Genomic DNA, 19,246 nt, shown 5'->3' with positions numbered 1-19,246 from the left:
GAGTTAAAATGTGTATTGTGTACACACACACACACACACATATACATACATATACACACACATGTTTATTAAGACTACTTGAAAAAAATTTAAGCTGAGACTAGTGGCACTTGCCTTTAATCCCAGTACTCAAAAGGCAGAGGCAGGCAGATCTCTGTGAGTTCAAGGGCAGTGTGGTGTACAGAACGAGTTCCAGGATAGCCAGGGCTACACAGAGAAACCTTGTCTTGAAAAAGCAAAAAATAAAGCAAAAAATTTAATACTGTGCCAGCTTAATAGCAAAGCAAGTTATCAAAAAATGAGGGAGGCACTACATAATATTTAAAGAGTTGTATTTCTCTTAGATGACATGGCAAGCCATAATGTATAATCTTCTAAAATAAACAATATCCAAATAACTGAGGCAAAAGCTGTTGGAATTGAAGCTTGATGTAGTGTATGCTTATAGTCCTAGCACTGGGGAGGCTAGAGCAGGAAGACCCCTACTCCCAGGAATTCAGGACCAACTTGGATGACTGTATTAGTTACTCTCTTGTTGTTGTGAAGAAGTACTGACAAAAGCAATTTAAGAAAGGGAATATTTATTTCTCCATCTCAGGGAATACAATCTACGATGGCAGGGAGGATAGGGTGAGAGGAGTAGGGTAGCTGGCCTCATTATGTCTATAGTACAGAAGCAGAAAGCGATGAATGAATGCTGCTGCCCAGCCCATGAAATGGCACCACCCACATTTAAGATAGGTCTTACCACTTCCTTCCTAATCTAGATAAACATCACAGATACACCCAGAGATTTGTTTCAGTGGTGGTTCTAAATCCCATCAGGTTGACAGTCAAAATTTAAATATCATAGAAATATCAAAATGTCTCATAAACAAACACAAGGGACTGGGGAAAAGACTCAGTCAAAAAAGTGTTTGCTGAGGAGTTCAGTTTAGAACCCCTACACCCACATACAAAGCTGGGTGTGGTGGACAGATGCACTGGTAGGTAAGAGCAGGGGAATCCTGAGGACTTGCTGGCCAGTTAGCCTAGCCAAATGCTGTACTCCAGGATCAGTGAAAAGACCATTTCTCAAAAAATTAAATGGAGAGGGGCTGGAGAGATGGCTCTACAGTTAAGGAACACTAGCTGCTCTTCCAGAGGACTTAAGTTCAATTCCCAGCACCCACATAGCAGATTCACAACCATCTGTAACTCTAGTTCCAGAAGTTCCAGTGCCATCTCTGGTATCTATGGGCACTACACAGAAGTAGTGCACTGGCATATGTGCAGGCAAAATACCCAGACACACAAGACAAAGATAAAAGAAAGCTAAAACTTACACACACACACAAATGGATAGAGGAAGGTATTCAGAGTCAACCAGTCTTTTATATATACACATACACTTGTGCACACACATGCTCTACAAATACCTGGGTACAAAATACTTCTAAAAAGAGAAAACAATTGATAAAATCCAAGGAGAAATAGATGAATCTACTAGTACAATTCACTGAGTCTATCAGAAATGTATAGAAAAAAAACATGGAAACTTAGTTGAACTCAACCATTAGCTGGATTGAATTAACATCTATTGATGTCTTTGTTGTACATCAGCAAATTCTCAAGCTGATAGGAGCATTCGGCAAGGAAGACCATATTTGGGACCATAAAACGCCTTCATAAATTTAAAGGAATAGGGATCATATGATGTCTGTTCTTAGATCACAGTAAGCTTGAGCTAGATGTTAATAAATGAAATATAGCTAGAAAATCCCAATACACATGAAGCATGTTTCTATGTAACATGAGTAAAGGAAGACATCGCAAGAGAAATATTTTGAACTGAATGAAGAAAGTGTATGGTACAATGAAAGCAGTTCTTTGGCTGGGGTGGGGAGGTATTCTAGTACTGGGAATTAAGCTGAGGGCCTCTCACATGTTAGGCAGGTGTTCCACCATTGAGCTGTGTACACATGCCCCTGTCTTAATTTGTTTTTAGATTTCAAATCTCTGAGACAGTCTCTCTATCTTGCCCATGCTAGCTAGCCTTGTGATCCTTTTGCCCCAGCCTTCCATGCAGCTAGGAGTACAGACCTGTACCAACAGGATAAGTTCTTATAGAAAAATTTATAGTATTAAATATGTATTAGAAAAGAAAGATGATCTAAGTTTAATCATCTGAGATTCTATCTTAAGAAACCAGAACAAAGTACATTAATGCGACAGTACACAGAAGAAGTACTTTAGTCCCTTTCTTCATTCTCTCCAGAAGGGGTGGTTCTGCCCCCAAAATAGATCTCCTTGTGGACAGGAAAACAGTTACATTTTTATTTGTTAATTTAATATGAGATACTTGTGTTAAATGTGACTTTGTCTTATCATAAGAGTTAATGATATTATACAGCATTTCTTTAAAAGTCATGAAGTTAGTATATAAAGAAACATTGTATATTTCCTAAGTAGATTATAATATGGAGTTTATGAATGCTTTTTTTCATAAAAGTAAATATCAGAAGCCAGCGAAATTGAGGAATTGAAATTTGTGCCTGGAGTGGTGGTCTAAGCCTTTAAACCCAGCACTCACGAAGCAGAGACAGGAGGATCTCTGAGTTCAAGGTCAGCGTGGTCTAAATAGTGAGTTCCAGGACAGCCAGAACTTCATAGAGAGACCCTGTCTCAAAAAAGGGGAGAGGGTGAAGAGGTGGCTCAGCAGTTAAGAGCACTAACTATTCTTTCAGAGGACCTAGGTTCAATTCTTAGCACACACATGGCAGCTCAGAACTGTCCAGACAAGTTCTAGAGATCCAACACCCTCACACAGGCATATACACATACAATAAAAAAATAGATAGATAGATAGATAGATATTTATTTAAAAATAAATTTAAGAGAAGGAAAAGAAATTTGTGAAATTTTTTCTTGAAAATACACTTGTATTTAGTGTTTAGAATTCTTAAACAGTTATAGGATTTCTTTTTCAACAGTGAGTTGTTTATACAATAATTTCTGAGTATATAATATATTAGGGTGCTGTTTTGTGGTTGTTGGTGACTATCTCACTAGCTGAATGATAGAGCTTGAAAATAATGGCATTTTCTCCCCTTTTAGTTGGTGCTTCCCGTGCTGCTGTTGATGCTGGCTTTGTTCCCAATGACATGCAAGTTGGTCAGACAGGAAAAATAGTAGCGCCAGTAAGTATTGCAATAAAATATGCCCTGCAGAGTTCTGTGGGGATCAGCACTGTGTATATTTGTTGGACAATAATTTCAGTGATTTATATCATACTTGATGATCCTGTACAGCTAGCCATTATGATGGTGAATGTGTCCTTACAACGTCTGGAGGTTTTTTAGTCTTATTAAAATGCTTAGCAGTTTTAAAATTAGGAATTATTTTTCAAAAAGATGTAAAGCAGTATGAGGTCATAATGCTTGTTATTTTGTATGTGTGGTGTGGTAGAACTACTAGGACTCTGTACATGCTTGGCAAATGCTATTCCACTGAGCTACATCCCTAACTTAGTTTTTTATTGATTTTGAAATTTACATTGATAATGTTGTTCATAAAGTTTTTTAAGCATAAAAACAGGACAATTAGCCTATTTTAGTTAGACTTTTGTCATTAGAAGCTACTAATGACAATTATAGTCTTGTATGATCCCGGGTACCCAGTTTAGTTCGATATTTTTATCTATTTACATAAATTTTAGGACATTTTGATTTCTTCTGCTAGAATTTTCCTTTTTGCCAAGAGGATGAGACAGAATTTGTCTGTGGTCCAGACTTGACCAAAGCTTCAACAGTCTTCTTGCTTTAGCTTCCCAAGTACTGAGATTTCAAATTTAAGCCACCACACGTAGCCAGGCAGCATATTCTAAAAATCTTTGCAGAACTTAAAGGGGAAATGTAGGAAAAGTTGAATCTTTTGCAACATCTTGACTATTCATATTTCCTAAGTAAAATCATTTTTCAACTAGTTTAAATTTATATTGCATGAGGAAAATATTTTTGTTGAATCATGTTCATTAAACTCTCTTAGTACCCTAGTCTATAAGATGATGACTTCAAAATAGTCATTCCTTTTTAAATTTTTTCATACAAAATATTTCGAACATGTTCCCTCTCTCCCAACACCACCTGTCAACTCTTTCTTGTCTAACTTTTTTTTAATTGATTTTTATTGAGCTTTACATTTTTCTCTGCTCCCCTCCCTGCCTCTCCCCTCCCCTTCAACCGCCCCCAAGGTCTCCATGCTCCCAATTTACTCAGGAGATCTTGTCTTTTTCTACTTCCCATGTAGATTAGATCTATGTAAGTCTCTCTTAGTGTCCTTATTATTGTCTTAAGTTCTCTGTGATTGTGTTTTGTAGGCTGGTTTTCTTTGCTTTATGTTTAAAAACCACCTATGAGTGAGTACATGTGATAATTGTCTTTTTGTGTCTGAGTTACCTCACTCAAAATAATGTTTTCTAGTTCCATCCGTTTTCCTGCAAAATTCAAACTGTCATTATTTTTTTCTGCTGTGTAGTACTCCATTGTGTAAATGTACCACGTTTTCCTTATCCATTCTTCAGTTGAGGGGCATTTAGGTTGTTTCCAGGTTCTGGCTATGACAAACAATGCTGCTATGAATATAGTTGAGCACATGTCCTTGTGACACAATTGAGTATCCTTTGGGTATATACCCAAAAGTGGTGTTACTGGGTCTTGAGGAAGGTTGTTTCCTAATTTTCTGAGAAATTGCCACACTGACGTCCAAAGGGGTTGTACCAGTTTGCATTCCCACCAACAATGCAGAAGTGTAGTTCTCTTCTTTCTCTGTTCATTTTTTGTCTGACTGACCTGTCCAGTGGTGAGAGGGGAGTGTTAAAGTCTCCCACTATTAGTGTGTGGGGTTTAATGTATGATTTAAGCTTTAGAAGTGTTTCTTTTACATATGAGGGTGCCCTTGTATTTGGGGCATAGATGTTCAGTATTGAGATTTCCTCTATATGGATTTTCCTGTGACTAATATGAAATGACCTTTGTCTCTTTTGACTGATTTTTAGCTTGAAGTCAATTGTGTTAGATATTAGGATAGCTATACCCGCTTGTTTCTTAGGTCCATTTGATTGGTATATTTTTGCCAACTCTTTACTCTGAGATGATGTCTGTCTTTGAGGTTAAGGTGTGTTTCTTGTATGCATAAGGATGGATTCTGTTTTTGTATCCAATCTGTTAGCCTGTGCCTTTTTATAGGTGAATTGAGTTCATTTACATTAAGGGATATTAATGACTAGCGATTGCTATCTCCTGTTAATTTAGTTTTCATTGTTGGTGATATTAATTTGTGAGTTTTCCCCTTCTTTGGGATTTGCTACTATCAAACCATTAATTGTCTGTGTTTTTGTTGGTGTAGCCATCTTCCTTGGGTTGGAGTTTTCCTTCTAGTATCTTGTGTAGGACTGGGTTTATGGCTAAGTATTGGTGAAATCTAGTTTTGTCATGGAATATCTTGTTTCATCCTTCTATGTTGATTAAAAGTTTTGCTGGGTATAGTAGTCTGGGTTGGCATCCGTGGTCTCTTAATGTCTGCATAACGCTTGACCATAACCTTCTGGCTTTCATTGTCTCCAATGAGAAGTCAGGTGTAATTCTGATAGGTCTGCCTTTATATGTTACTTGGCCTTTTTCCTTTGCAGCTTTTAATATTCTTTTTTTACTCTGTATGTTTAGTGTTTTGATTATTATGTGACGAGAGGACTATCTTTTTGGATCCAGTCTATTTGGTGTTCTGTAAGCTTCTTGTATAGGCATATCTTTCTATAGGTTGAGAAAGTTTTCTTTTAAGATTTTATTCAATAAATTTTCTGTGCCTTTGAGTTGAACTTCTTCTTCTTCTATACCTATTATTCTAAGATTTGGCCTTTTCATGGTGTCCTGTATTTCCTGGATATTTTGGGTTAAGCTTTTGTTAGATTTAATGTTTTCTTTAACTGATGAGTCTGTTTCCTCTGTTGTATCTTCAGCGTTTGAGATTCTCTCTTCCATCTCTTATACACCTGCCAACTCTTTAAGGCTTATCTTTGAAACTTATTTTGTTCCTCTAAATTTGGATTATTTATCTTTTTATTGTCTCTAGAACTTCTTTATATAGTTTGTATACAAATTATTTTTTAGATATATACTGTGAGTTTTTTTTCCCAATGCTAGGACTTTCCTGTTTTTCTTTTGATGTCAGAATGTTTCATTCTGACAAAGTTCAATGAAGCAATCTTTCTTCTTTGGTTAATATATTTTGTGTTACTTAGCTTACTTGAAGTCAGAGAAGATCTCAGTACTGAATATAGGCACTAAAACTATTCATAAATTAAGTCAAAGCGCTGTGTGACTGACTTGCTTGTCATACCACATTAGTCTGGCTGTGGAAGTAGATTTATTGAGCAGATGAGCTGGAGCCTTCCATGACATTTAATTAGGTGTGGCACACATATTTTTTGTGGAAATCTTGCGTGTACAGTTTTATATGAGTAGACACATTCAGGCTTGAATTCATAAAAGATCAACAGCATTCTATCAAAACTATTTTATAAGAAATTCAGTGTTTACCCTGAAGTAGCAGGCAGACTTACTGTGACAGAAAGGGGGGGCATTCATAGTTATTAAACAGGAGTACAGGTAGTGGCTGGTGACATCCTTTCTTGTATTGGAAACAAGTTTCATATAACCAGCTTTATTCAGCATTATTCTTATAGAACTATTGAATTTTGCTCATAAGGAGAGTAAACATTAAATGCTTTGAAGACTTTAACATAGCTCATACAACCCTTCAGAGAATTCTAATGTATTAACTCTGTAGTTGAGCATTGTGTTAGTTTTTTTTCTTGTCGCTGTGACAAATACCAGACAAAAGCAGCTGAAAGAAGGGTGATTTCAGTTCTCAGTTTATGGGTACAGTCCATTGTAATGAGGAAGACACGACAAGAACTTAATAAGATCACCCAAAATCCAGTCAGGAAACAGTGAATACTGATGCTCAGCTCACTTCTTTTCATTCTGCGGGGACCTTGGCCCATGATAGTATCACCCATGTTCAGGATGGGTCTTCCTGCCCAGCTAAGCCTTTCTGGAAATATCCTCAAAAGTATTCACAGAGGCGTGTTTTTGTCCAGTGGTGATTTTAAGTTGATAATGACGAGTGGCCACTACAGGCATAGATGCAGTATCCTTATGACCTCACAGTCTTGCAAGATATAGATACCTGCCCCCGGAGGCCACTGGTTAGTTCACAGCTTACTGTTGTGACAGTGACCACTTTTTATTTCTAATTAACTTCTGATTTGGAGTTAATTTCAAATTTAGAAAAATAAAACTAAAAATATAATGCAATGTACATGTGTGTACATACATGCATATATTTTTCTCTGAACTGTTTTACATTAAGTAGCGTAGGTTTTTTGCTCCTAAATACCTCAGTGCATATTTTTTCAGACTGAAATATTCTTATCTGAAGTACAGTAAAATTTATTTTTTTCTATATTTATTACTTTGTCCACATGGTCCATTTGTATACTTAGGTATCAGGAGTCTTCCTCTATTATTCTTCACCTTATTTTTTTAAATTTATTTATTTTATGGGTATGGGTGTTTTGCCTGTATGTATGTATGTGTGCCACATGCACGCCTGGTGCTACAGAGGCCAGAAGATGGCATTGGATCTCCTCGGACTGGAGTTACAGACTGTTGTGAGCTGTCACATGGATGTGGAGAATAAATCTGGGTCCTCCAGAAGTGCAGCTAGTGCTCTTAACTGCTGTGCTGTCTCTCCAGTTCCAGCTCTAGTACGGTTATATTTCATACCCCAATTTTGTTTGTGTTTTTATTCTAATTTTCTCTATTTTAAAGATTTTGTATTTTGTATGTATGGGACCTTTGGAAGAACAGCCAGTGCCTTTAACTAATGGGCCACCTCTAGCCTCCAATTCTCAGTGTTTTAACATTCCAATTTTATCATTTATCTTCATATTCATTACTAGTTCTGATCCCCCAGTACAGAATCTACTTTTGGGTCAAGTCATACATCCATTGTTGTGCTTTTTTCGGTTTTTTTGAGACAGGATTTCTCTGTGTAATAGGCCTGGCTATCCTGAACTCACTTTGTAGACAAGTTGACCTCAAACTCACAGAGGTCCACCTGCTTCTGCCTCCTGAGTGCTGGGATTAAAAGTGTGCACTACCACCGCCCAGCCCATTGCTGTGTCTCTTTAGTCGTTGGTTTCTTGGTTGTGGTGAACAGTAGAGCTTGGTTCTTATTTGGCTTCAATCTTAGTCTTTCTCAGTATTCATGCTCCTTTTCCCTACCACCTATCTATGACAGGCAAGCTTTTCCAAATTCTTTGTAGTAGGCGGAACTTTAAATGGTTTTGAGCAAGTTCAGGTGGCAGATGAAGTTGGAAAACTATGTGGCCATCTCTAGATGTGGGCTACAACTTTGACATTAGGCTTTCTAGAAACCAGTTCATATTAGGAAACAAGATCAGTGCTCTGATTTACAGGCTCCCAAAAGTAAAACAAACTAATTGTACATGAGAAGTATCATTTGGCCTGATATCAAGATCAGAGAGACATATCCCTTGAGTCCATATATAGAAGACACTATTGATTGACATCCTCAACAATATCTTTACTATAAATAGGACAGTAGCTTTATAGGGTTGTTTTTATGATGACCCTCAGGGTGGGCCAATTGCATAGTAAGTGCATTTCTAAGGGGGACAAAAACTATTTGGTTCTGTGTCTGCTATTCAGTCTTATGGTAAAACTACAGGCTGGCAATTAAGTTGTCAGATTCTTCTTCAAATGAATTTTATTAGAAAGAATGGAACTGAAGTCAGGTGGTCAATGTATGGAGGTGCTAGCTCAGCTCTCTTCCTCTGTAAGATGATTGTAGCCTAGAGCACAGGATAAAGGCTGCCTATTTGGGACAAAAAGAAAGTAAACTTAATGTACTTGCTATGAAAGCAAAAAACATACAAAATAAAGCCCAATCTTATTTGCATATGTCAGAAAAACACTATTCTTTTCTTGTTTGATGTTCTCTAGAACCTGCTCTCTAGAGCTCATCATTCCTGCCTCCTTAGGAACAGTTCCATTGGTCACCCACTTCCCCTGGGCCCAATCTCTTTCCTCCACTTACTTCTTTTCTGTAATTTTAAAAAGAAAACTCTCTATTTACCTGGCAGCCTCTTTTCCTCCCTTTCTCATCTCACAAGGCTAAGCTTGAAATGTTGTTTACACTTGCTCTATTTGCTTTGCTTGCTATTATTTTCATCAAAAATTATTTATATTTATATAAATACACGTAACATAATAGTGAAATAACACCCAATTTAAGAAGCAGTGTTATAGCTGGATGGATCTCTCAGTTCAAGTTCAGCGTGGTCTACAAAGTGAGTTCTAGAATAGCCAGGGCTACACAGAGAAACGTTGCCTTGAACCCTCCCCACCAAAAAGGAAGCAGTGTTATATTATTAAAAGCTTTATGAATCTTTTTCTTGAATGTATAGTCTTCTCAAAAGTAACTGTCATCCTAAACTTGATTATTGTTCTAATACATTTCATTCTCACATTTACTATGTTTGTGCAAATCTCTAAACAGTCTATGGCTGAACTTTTCAATTTGAGTCCTATATAAAGCTAGATAGAGTGGTAGTTGCCTATAATTTCAGCACTCAGGAGGATGAGGCAGGAGGATCGCCATGAGTAGTTTGATACCAGCATAGGATATAAAGCAGAATTCTGACTAGGAAAAAGGAAGGGAGAGAGGAAGGAAACCAGTTTGAGTGCTATGTATGAGTCTCAAGTGTTCCAGAGACCGATCTTGTCAGCATTATAGACCAACTTGTAGACATTATGACCAACTTTGTTCACTTACTGAAGTGTAACGTACTGTGTTATCATGATCTGTATCTTGTGATCTAAAAATATTGGAGAACAATGATGTACAGTATTTTTAAAGTATCAGTAGAAATAGACTATATGTGTTCTTTCTAATCCTTTGAGTTTTTTTCTACGTAAATAAAGGCAAGCTGTGTTTTGTTGTTGTTGTTTGTTTGCTTGCTTGCTTTATTGATTCTACAGTATCCCATTATATGAATATATCACATTTGACCCATTTTTATTAATAGATATTTTATGGATGGCCTGTGTGTTGGGAAGAGGGAGCCATACTAACTGTTCAGTGGTGTCAGGATAATTGAAAGCAAGGTGGTAAAAAGCTCTCAGATCTGAAGAAGAGGTGATCTTCTCAGCTCCTGAAATACTGTAAATAAATGGCTGTTAACCATTGTCTAAAGCCTTGAATCAAAAAGTGATATGAAAAAAAATTTCAAATGTATGTGTTTATTCTCTTTGCTTGTAGTTATACAGTGTGGACATAATACACAATCCTGTCTAGATAGTGCTGAGGAATAGCTGCTGAGTTGATTGTATAGTCTCACTCAGATTCATCATCACCTTAAATGCACACTCATGTAAATTCTTGATTTGGGTTGTTTATTTGAATAGTAATAGTGACACCTGCATTACAAAATGCCCAGATTGGTATACCAGATAGCATGGTAGCACATACTTCTGATACTAGTCCATGGGAAATAGAAGCAGGAAGATCAGGCTGTACGTAATAATTCCAAGCCAGGCTGGACTGCATGAGACTCTATCTTAAAAAAAAAAAAATAGAAAGGGGAGGGAGGAAGAAGGATGGAAGGAAGAAAGGTTGGTTAAGAATCTAGATGCCAGTCAAGCTGTCTGAGTTCTGCGCTTAGCTTCCCATGTGCTTTGTATTGACCTTGGATAAATCACTTAACCTCTTGTGCTACAGTTTCCAGAGATGTGTAATGGTGATAAAAATCCCTATTTCACAGAGCTGTAAATAATAAATGAGCTAATATATGTAGAAACAAGTTTAAATGAGAGATTGTGTATGTATATATCTCTTAAAACTGTGCCCGGCATATTATAAATGCTGTGCACTAGCTAATTTTAAAGCGACTTAAAAATTATTTTTTGTATATGTGTATTGTATTATGTGTTAACACATAGGCGTATGTATTCAACATGTGCTTGCAGAGACTAAAAGAAGGTATTATCTGTTTTTCTTTATTGGTCTTCACCTTAATTTTTGAGATAGGTCCTCTCAAATGAATCTGAAATTCCCCCCTTTCAGCTAGGTTGGCTAGCCAGCAAACATGGGATCTGCCTATATCCATTAACCAGTGCTAGGATTACAGGGTACATGGACTATGCCCAGATTTTACATGGGTACTGTGCATTTGGATTCAGATCCTCTTGCTTTTACAGCACGTGCTCTTACCTAGTGAATCACCTCCCCAGCCCTGACAGATTCTTAAAAGATTTTATTTCAAATCATGAACAATTATTAAATTATTTCTCGTATTTATCAGGCTCATTGGATTTTATTATCATTTAATACTTGTTGAGATTCAGCGTTTTAGGTTTACACAGTGACTAGATTTACTCAATATGACTTTTTAAGTCTGGATGTATTTGGGAGAAGTTGCTCTTCTGTGTTGCTCTCAGTGATCTGTTTGATGGTTCAGACCTGACCTTTCCAGCCATGCAAACACATAAGCGTATTATGATAATTAGAGTCTGTCTTTTGCCAGGGAGTGTGCCTTTACACTTAGTGCAGCATCTTAGTAGGTGTGGAGGATTACTTTATCTATATTTTTATATTTTACCGACAGACCAACTTCCTGTTCATAATTTTGAGATTATGTGAATAGAGTCAAAAGTTACCACATGAATAAGCAGTTTAGGAGAATTTACCAAGACAGTACACTTTGTTTCTGACCTTTGTTTTGAAAATTCACTAGTGTTGAAAAGTCAATGTGGAAACAAACTTTATAGAGTTGTTTGTATACAACTGGGAATGAGTTTATAGGATGGGCTGCCCTCTAACTTGCTAAAAAGCTGAAGATTGACAACCGCTTTCATACTGCATTATCTAGCTTGGCTTTTAGTTCCAAGAGAACTGTGTTCACAAATTGATGTGCTTTCCCTTTGGGGTTGGTATAGAAGCATTAAATTGTACTAAAATATTCATATGTGAGTGCATTTGGCTGAAAGCAATTGATGTTCTGTCCCCAAGAGGACAAAGAGAAATGCTGTGTGGACCCGCAGTCCAGAAAACACCCTAAGCATGCTTCTTAAAAGGTAATTACAAAGCCTGGATGATCAAAGCCCTTACAGGGAAGCTTAATTGACAGAGAGAAGGTACAGCATTTGTAGGTTGTGGTTTGCATGTATATGTTGTTTGGTTGTGCAGTTGCCAAAAGTTAGCAGTTCTATATATATCTTTGGTTTGTGTTCTCAGCTAAAATTTATTAGACTGATTTTTTGTTTACATTTATTCCAGAAGACTTGAGTCAGTGGACTTTTTTTTTTTACCCATTACCACTTTATTATTTAAAATTAAACCGTTTAAATTTCAGAAACTATTGTATACATGCCCCCCTTTTCTGCCCCATTTATCAGCTTAAAAGCATGCTGCTGAATGATAGATTGACATGTCTTGTACATAGTCAACCTAATTTAACAGCTGACATGAAAATCAATTAGCATAGATAGCAGATCTACTTTAGCCATCTTGATGTGGTTACTTGAAAGAAATGAAACTTCTGAATTTTCATTCTGCAAAACCAACACTGTCTACTTTGGGGATCTTTCCTACAAAAATGAATTTATGTTTCTGTGCATGGCATCAAGTTGATCCATATGCATTCGAGTGTCAGAGAATATAAGACACTATACCAGATGGACATGTAAGTCCACTCCAAGTGCCAGAGAATTTAGCACATGTAATTCAACACTTGGATTTACCTTGAGGTCAAAGAAATGAATACAAAAATGTACGAAAAGAAAATGTTAAAGCTTAGTGTAGTGCCATATGCCTGTAGGAGGCTGAAACAGGATTACACACTAGGCCAATTTATGATATGTAAATCCAGGCCACCTGTGTCATCAAGCAAGACCCATTCTCAAGAAACCAAAAAGAAAAAAATGTTAACTACTTAGTTTAACTGTATGTTAATATTAGACAAACAGCATTTTGGAAATAGTTTTTTGTCAGGACAATAGTATGTGTTCCATTTCCTTTTTTGTTGTTGTTTTTGAGACAGAGTCTCAATGTATTGACTTGGTTGGCCTGGAGCTTACTATGGAGACCAGGCTGACTTTGAATGTCTGGTATTGGCCTTGAACTTATAGCAATCATCCTGCCCATACCCCTTTAGTGCTTTGATTACAGCCTAGCCCATTTCCGTTAAAAAAAAAAAGAGAGAGAGAGAGAGAGAGAGAGAGATTATTTTAGAGCAGTGGTTCTAAACATGTGGGTAGCAACCCCAACAGGAGTCTCTTATCAGATATTTACATTATGATTCATAACAGTAGCAAAGTCACAGTTATGAAGTAACAATGAAATCATTTTATGGTTGGGATCACCACAACATGAAGAATTGTATTAAAGGGTCTTAGTGTTGGGAAGGCTGAGAACCAGTGTTATAGAGAGAAGCTCTCTGGTTAGGTTAGATGCATCAGTGATTTATTATATTCCTCCTGATGTTGCCTTTCTCCATAGTATTAGCTGTATTTCATTCCCTTTAACTTTAAGAAAATGCTTAAAGAAGGATTTGTGTAATTCCACCTGACCTTCCCAACTCAGGTTGCTTGTTTGAAACATGTACAGTTTAGGATCAGAGAGATGGCTTAGTGGTTAAAGGACTTGCCACCAAACCTGATGACCTGAGTTTGATCCTCAGAACCCATGGTGGAACAATGGAACCAGCTCCCCAAAGTTGTCCTCTGGCCTCCACACAAATAGGAGTGTGAAATTGTTTTTAAAATACAGTTTTTAAAGCAATTATAGATTTACAGAAAAGTTGACAAGATAGTACAGAGAATTCCTCTAAGTACTATACCCAGCTTCCCCTGTTGTTACTGCATGTGCAATGTTTTCAAAGGATAGTAAAACCAGAGATTCTAGCATTTAGCTTTGTAATTATTGTCTTAGTGTGGGTTTGTGTATGCATGGTGCACATGTGGTGAAGTCAGACTACAATTTTAGATTTGGGTTTGAACTTAGGTTGTTAGCCTTGTGTGGCAATTGCCTTTACTCTAAGTCATCTTGATGGACCACATTAAGGTTTATTTTTCTTTTTCTATTTTTCATGTATATATGTGTCCGGTGGGGGGCAGAGCACATGTGTGTAGGTGCAAGTGCCCATCAAGGCCCAAAGTTGATGTCAGAAATTATTCTTTATAACTCTTACTTTATTCATTGAAGTAGAATTTCCCAATCAAATCCAGAGCTGGTCTGTGAGACTAGTCCCAGTAGCCCGCTTGCTCTGAGGATCCCTGCCACTGTCTCCTGGGGCTGAAGTTGCAGGTGGGCCACCATGTCCACCTGGCATTTGCTCTCTTTTAGAGAGCCACACTAGTTCTCATGCTTATAAGGCAAGTGCTTTATTTGCTGGGCCATTCCCCATTTTCCCAAATTAAAGTTTTTTGAAGGTGGAAAATTATATGAAAGTTTCAAGAGGATAGCTTATTTTTAAGGATTATCTATTATTGTTGTGTCTGTGTATGATGTGTTATGTGGGCACATACCACAACTTGCATGTGTAGGTCAGAGGGCAACTTTCTGGATTGGTTTTCTCCCGCTGCTACTGTTGTCACTTGTAGACCTAGGAGTGGACGTGCTGAGTCACACTGTGAAACCTTTGCAAAACTGCCAAACTGTTTCCTCCAGTTGTGATTCTTTGAGACTCTTCTGTGCTATTTTATAGAAATTGTCTGAGTATTAATAGTTTAAGCATCAAGAAAGCCTTTGTTACCTGGGCATGGTGGCCCAAAACTTTAATCCCATCAGTCAGAAGGCAGAGGCAGGTAGACCTCTGAGTTCAAGTCCAGCCTGGTCTACAGAGTGAGTTCCAGGACAGCCAGGGCTACACAGAGAAACCCTGTGATGAAAAAAAAAAGAAAGAAAGAAAGAAATCCTACTTCTAGAATGTCCCGCCCTACCGTCTCGCCCGCAAGAGTGACGCGGGACACTTAGGATCCTTCTGCAGCAAAGCTTTAATGCGTCTTGAGAGGGAGAGCATAAGCTTACATGGCGGAGACCCAGAATGAGGGGAACCCAGCCCTTATAAAGGAAACAGTCCTCGCTTCTGACGTGTCACTCTTGGATTGGTCCGCTGCCCATTATCCCAGATGATGCCTCGGAAGTAGGCAGGGATGCAGCAGTAGAGAGTTACCAAGCACATGCGCTAGGATTAAAGGCGTGTGCTACAACACCTTGAACTCACAGAGATCTGCCTGTCTCTGCCTCCCAGGCACTGGGACCAAAGGCGTGTACTACCACACCTTGAGGTCACAGAGGCCAATCTCTACCTTTGTCCCTTGAAGCAATGGAGAATGTGGTTGCGGCCCTCCACACTAGAAGTTTGGAGAGAAAGTAGTTTGGTAAATGAAAAGACTGCTACTACTTGGAGGTTGGGGTTTGGCTTCCAATACAAGCTTTGTTTCCTGTAGCCTAGATTTATTTTTATTGATTAAAATATATGACATCAGTGATCACAGTCTTTACAACTCTCAAATTCTACAGATAAGTAAATATTACATATTTTGACTTGGATCCATTAAGTTATTTGCTGATAATAATTTTGATGATCAAAATAAACTTTATATGTGAACATAAGTTGAAAAGCTTTGTAATAGACTTGATTTTGTATCTTAGTATTTTATCTGAGTATTCTGTGCCTTATATTCAAACATTTCAATATGAATTAATGAGTGGATTTGGCCAAGTTTAGAAGGTCATATTTGGCTTTCTGTTATTTTAGGTATATAGAAGTATATTCTCCAAATGGGAAAAAAATGTGAATTAGTATAGAAACAAACTAAGTAAAGGAAAACTATTTCATTGAAAGTAATTAAATCATATTTTAATGTGAAAATATTTCCTTAAGCAGAATTTGTTTCAGATTCTATACATACTTGTAATTGAAACCTATAACTAAAAATACTACTAAAGGGGTCAAGGGCAAAATTTATTTCTTTTTTGTTCATATTTAATTTTTCAAATGGATTAATATCCATGTTTAAAGTAAAAATAAAAATAAAACCCATAAAAGTTTATATTTTGTGCCAGGCATGGTGTTATCATGCCAACAGCTTGGAAGGTGACAGGGGTGTCGTGAGATCATGACCAGTTTTCAATATTTCATAAGTAGGCTGCTTGTACAGATGATGCCAGTTCCCTGAACCTCTTGGAAAAGAAACTGGGCTGTAAAAGACTTATCTATGGATAGATTTAGGGGTTTGGAGAACCCGTGACTAAGAAGCCACAGCTTTGTATTCCCAGATAAGCACCAGGTCCATCTACTAAGTCACAGTACCCACTCATTGACTTTGCTTCTAGACATTTCCCTTTAGTGGTTATCTTGGTTCAGGTACTGTCTTTGTTGATAGTTACCAAAAAAAAAAAAAAATCAGCTAGTAACAGGTCTCATAAATTAAATAAGTATCATTAACAGTAAAGATAGCAGTAACTTTAGAGTCTTGCCATTTCTTCACATCAGTCTTGTCTGTCCTCATAAGTTTCAGGAATTTTCTCTATAGTAGGTATATTATTTGGGCTGGAGAGATCACTCAGCGATTAAGAGCACTGTCTGCTCTTATGAAGGTTCTGAATTCAATTCCCAGCAACCACATGGTGGCTCACAACCATCTGTAATGAGATCTGGTGCCTTCTTGAGGAAGAGACCTCAACTTAGACCATGACACCCAATGTGGACAAGTTCAACAGAACTGCCATATACGGGCTGCCTATGAATGCTTCAGCATTGCCAGGGCATAAATTTCAATTCATTCAGGTGTGTTATTTGCTGTAGCTACAGGTGACTGATGACTCCACTTGAAGCATATTATGATACTGTTATCACTTTAGTCATGCATGGTATAGCAGAAAAAGAGCCTAGCTTTTGAGAGAGTAGAGAAGGGTTGGTGGGGGGTGTGAATGGGGAGAGGGTAGGTAAGGGTATGAAATTTCCATTGTCAGAGACAATGAGTTCTAGAGATCTGATGTCTAGAATGATAGAGCACATTATAAAGAATTTTTTTCAGTGCTAGGGATTAAGCCCAGAGCTTTGCACATGTACGCAAAGTCTGTGCCTGAGTTATACTCTGGCCCTAAGAGTTAATCAGAAGTATTCAGTATCTGAAAAATAGAAGGAGAAAGGGGTGATGATGAAATGAGACAGTAAGTATGCTAACCAGCTGATTGTGGTAAACCTTGCACAGTAGTACACATACCAAGGTGTTGAACTGTATACTTTCCACATAAAAAACTTTTCAAAATTGCCTTAATAAAGCTAGGAATAAAAAGCTTACCTTTTACTAGGTGTGTATAACTTCAGGTAGCTCGGTAAACCTGCCTAAGTCTCTGCTTTCTTTTTTATACAATGGAAATAGTTTCTTCCTTGTAAAGTTATTGTAGGTCAGTGATATAATATAAAGAACAGTGTGAGTGCTGGCATTTCACCAACAACACATTTGTGTGAGTGACATGCAGTCTTGGATCCTGGTCAGCCTTGAGGCAGTCTCAGTACAGGAGTTAGCCTGATGAGAAAATCTTGGATGGGGCAGAGTTTCAGCTCTAAAGAGAGACTGAGTCCAACTTCCACTCATGTAAAATGTAGCGTAGCCACAACCCTGCTCGACAGTTCTGTCCTATAGCAGAGGGCTGCTTGAGAAAAGAGCCACAGTTGTCTTTGCGTTTTGGAGTCTCTTCCATAAAGAAATCTTAAACACAACTTGGCAAACAGAGAAAATAGTTTGGCTTTTAAAAATGAGCAGCAGGATGAAATATAGCGCTGTTAATGCATAGGAGGCTTGCAGTAATTAGAAAATATGGCTCAGTCAATCTGTTCCTCAAAGAGGCATGTATTATTTGCGGAGATAAGTTCATTTCTATCCTCACCTGGCACATGCCCTTTATTCTGTTTAGATGTAACAGTGGATCTTTGGGTTCTGCCTCCAGCCTGTTGAATAAAGGGGGTTGAAGTTATTTGCACTTCTGCAGAGCTCTTGTCTCAGGCAACATGAGGATTTGGTCTTTGAGTGCATAACATTGACTCTCTGAACTTACTTAATAAGAACTATTTATATGATGAGTTTTAATTTTTTTTCCTTTGGCAAGATGTAGTTTGTCATGTTCTGTCCTCCAACTTTATCTAGAGAGATAGTATTGTTAGAAAACAGTTTTAAAACTTGATTAAATTTTAGAGTAGAAACAATACTGAATTAGTTATTTTGCTCTGAATGGTCCAGATATAACCACTCTGCTTATATTCATATTTCACATGAACAAGAAAGTAAATGTTTAAATTTCTCCATTTGCCATTGTTTAAAGTAAGGCAGACTGAAGTTACTCCAGGCAGAACCTTGTCCCAGTTCCAGAAAAAAAAAATTCATGAGTTCATGTTGTAAACTAATTTAATTTCAGCTGTGTGTGTGTGTGTGTGTGTGTGTGTGTGTAAACAGGTTTTTTATGTGTGTAGTGTTAAGGATTTGCATCAGAGTTCATCCCAACTTCCTTGCTGTACTGTTGAGGAATTTAGACAAACATTCTAATTTAACTGACTAATACATTTATAACCATCCCTCTAGCCAGTTACCATACATTGTGATACCCTCTGCCCTTTTTGGTGTTCCGTTCCAGATATTTTTTTAAATTTTCATGATAATTTTTTTTTGATGCAGATGCTTTGGGTTCTTATTTAGAAGGCATAAGGTTTTGAGGATAGTTCTTCAGGTGCCTCTAGAATATATATTATTACTAGGAAATAAGATTTACTAGTTGGAGAATTGCTTTTTAGAGTGTAAACTTCTTGTATTAAGCCAGTATTTTTTTTTTCCACTTTTGGATTACCCACAGTGATCCCTGTTACCAGAGTTTTAGTACATTTTTTTTTTTGTTGGTTAGTTGAGACTCCACTGGCACCTCTAGTTGGCTCCCACCATGTGTTGCTGTCCCTCTGCTTATGGCTAGCCTTTTTTTTTTTTTAGAAGGAAACCATCAGTTCTATCTCTCAACCACACACCATAGTGTCCTAGTAGAGCTTATGAAAGGTTCCTCTTTAGTTTGTTCTGTGATTTTGAATTTGTAAGTCATGTGTGGATTTGACCATTGGGAAATATGG

The 19,246-nt window shown here is 37.4% G+C and overlaps 1 protein-coding gene across 1 annotated transcript in view; it reads left to right on the top strand.

Annotated features, from left to right (window-relative positions):
- The window catches only part of Etfa (electron transfer flavoprotein subunit alpha), a 58,239-nt gene that overhangs the window by 24,830 nt on the left and 14,163 nt on the right, over positions 1-19,246 (top strand). Inside the window, exon 9 of the mRNA XM_048416902.3 lies at positions 3,097-3,179. Within this exon, the coding sequence (XP_048272859.1) occupies positions 3,097-3,179 (83 nt within the window). The remainder of the gene's footprint in view (positions 1-3,096; positions 3,180-19,246) is intronic.

The sequence above is a fragment of the Myodes glareolus genome, chromosome 4 (assembly GCF_982192425.1).
Source record: "Myodes glareolus chromosome 4, mMyoGla1.1, whole genome shotgun sequence".
Classification (NCBI taxonomy): domain Eukaryota; kingdom Metazoa; phylum Chordata; class Mammalia; order Rodentia; family Cricetidae; genus Myodes; species Myodes glareolus.
Note: the sequence above shows the minus strand (reverse complement) of the source record. Positions and strands in the feature narration are given on the sequence as shown.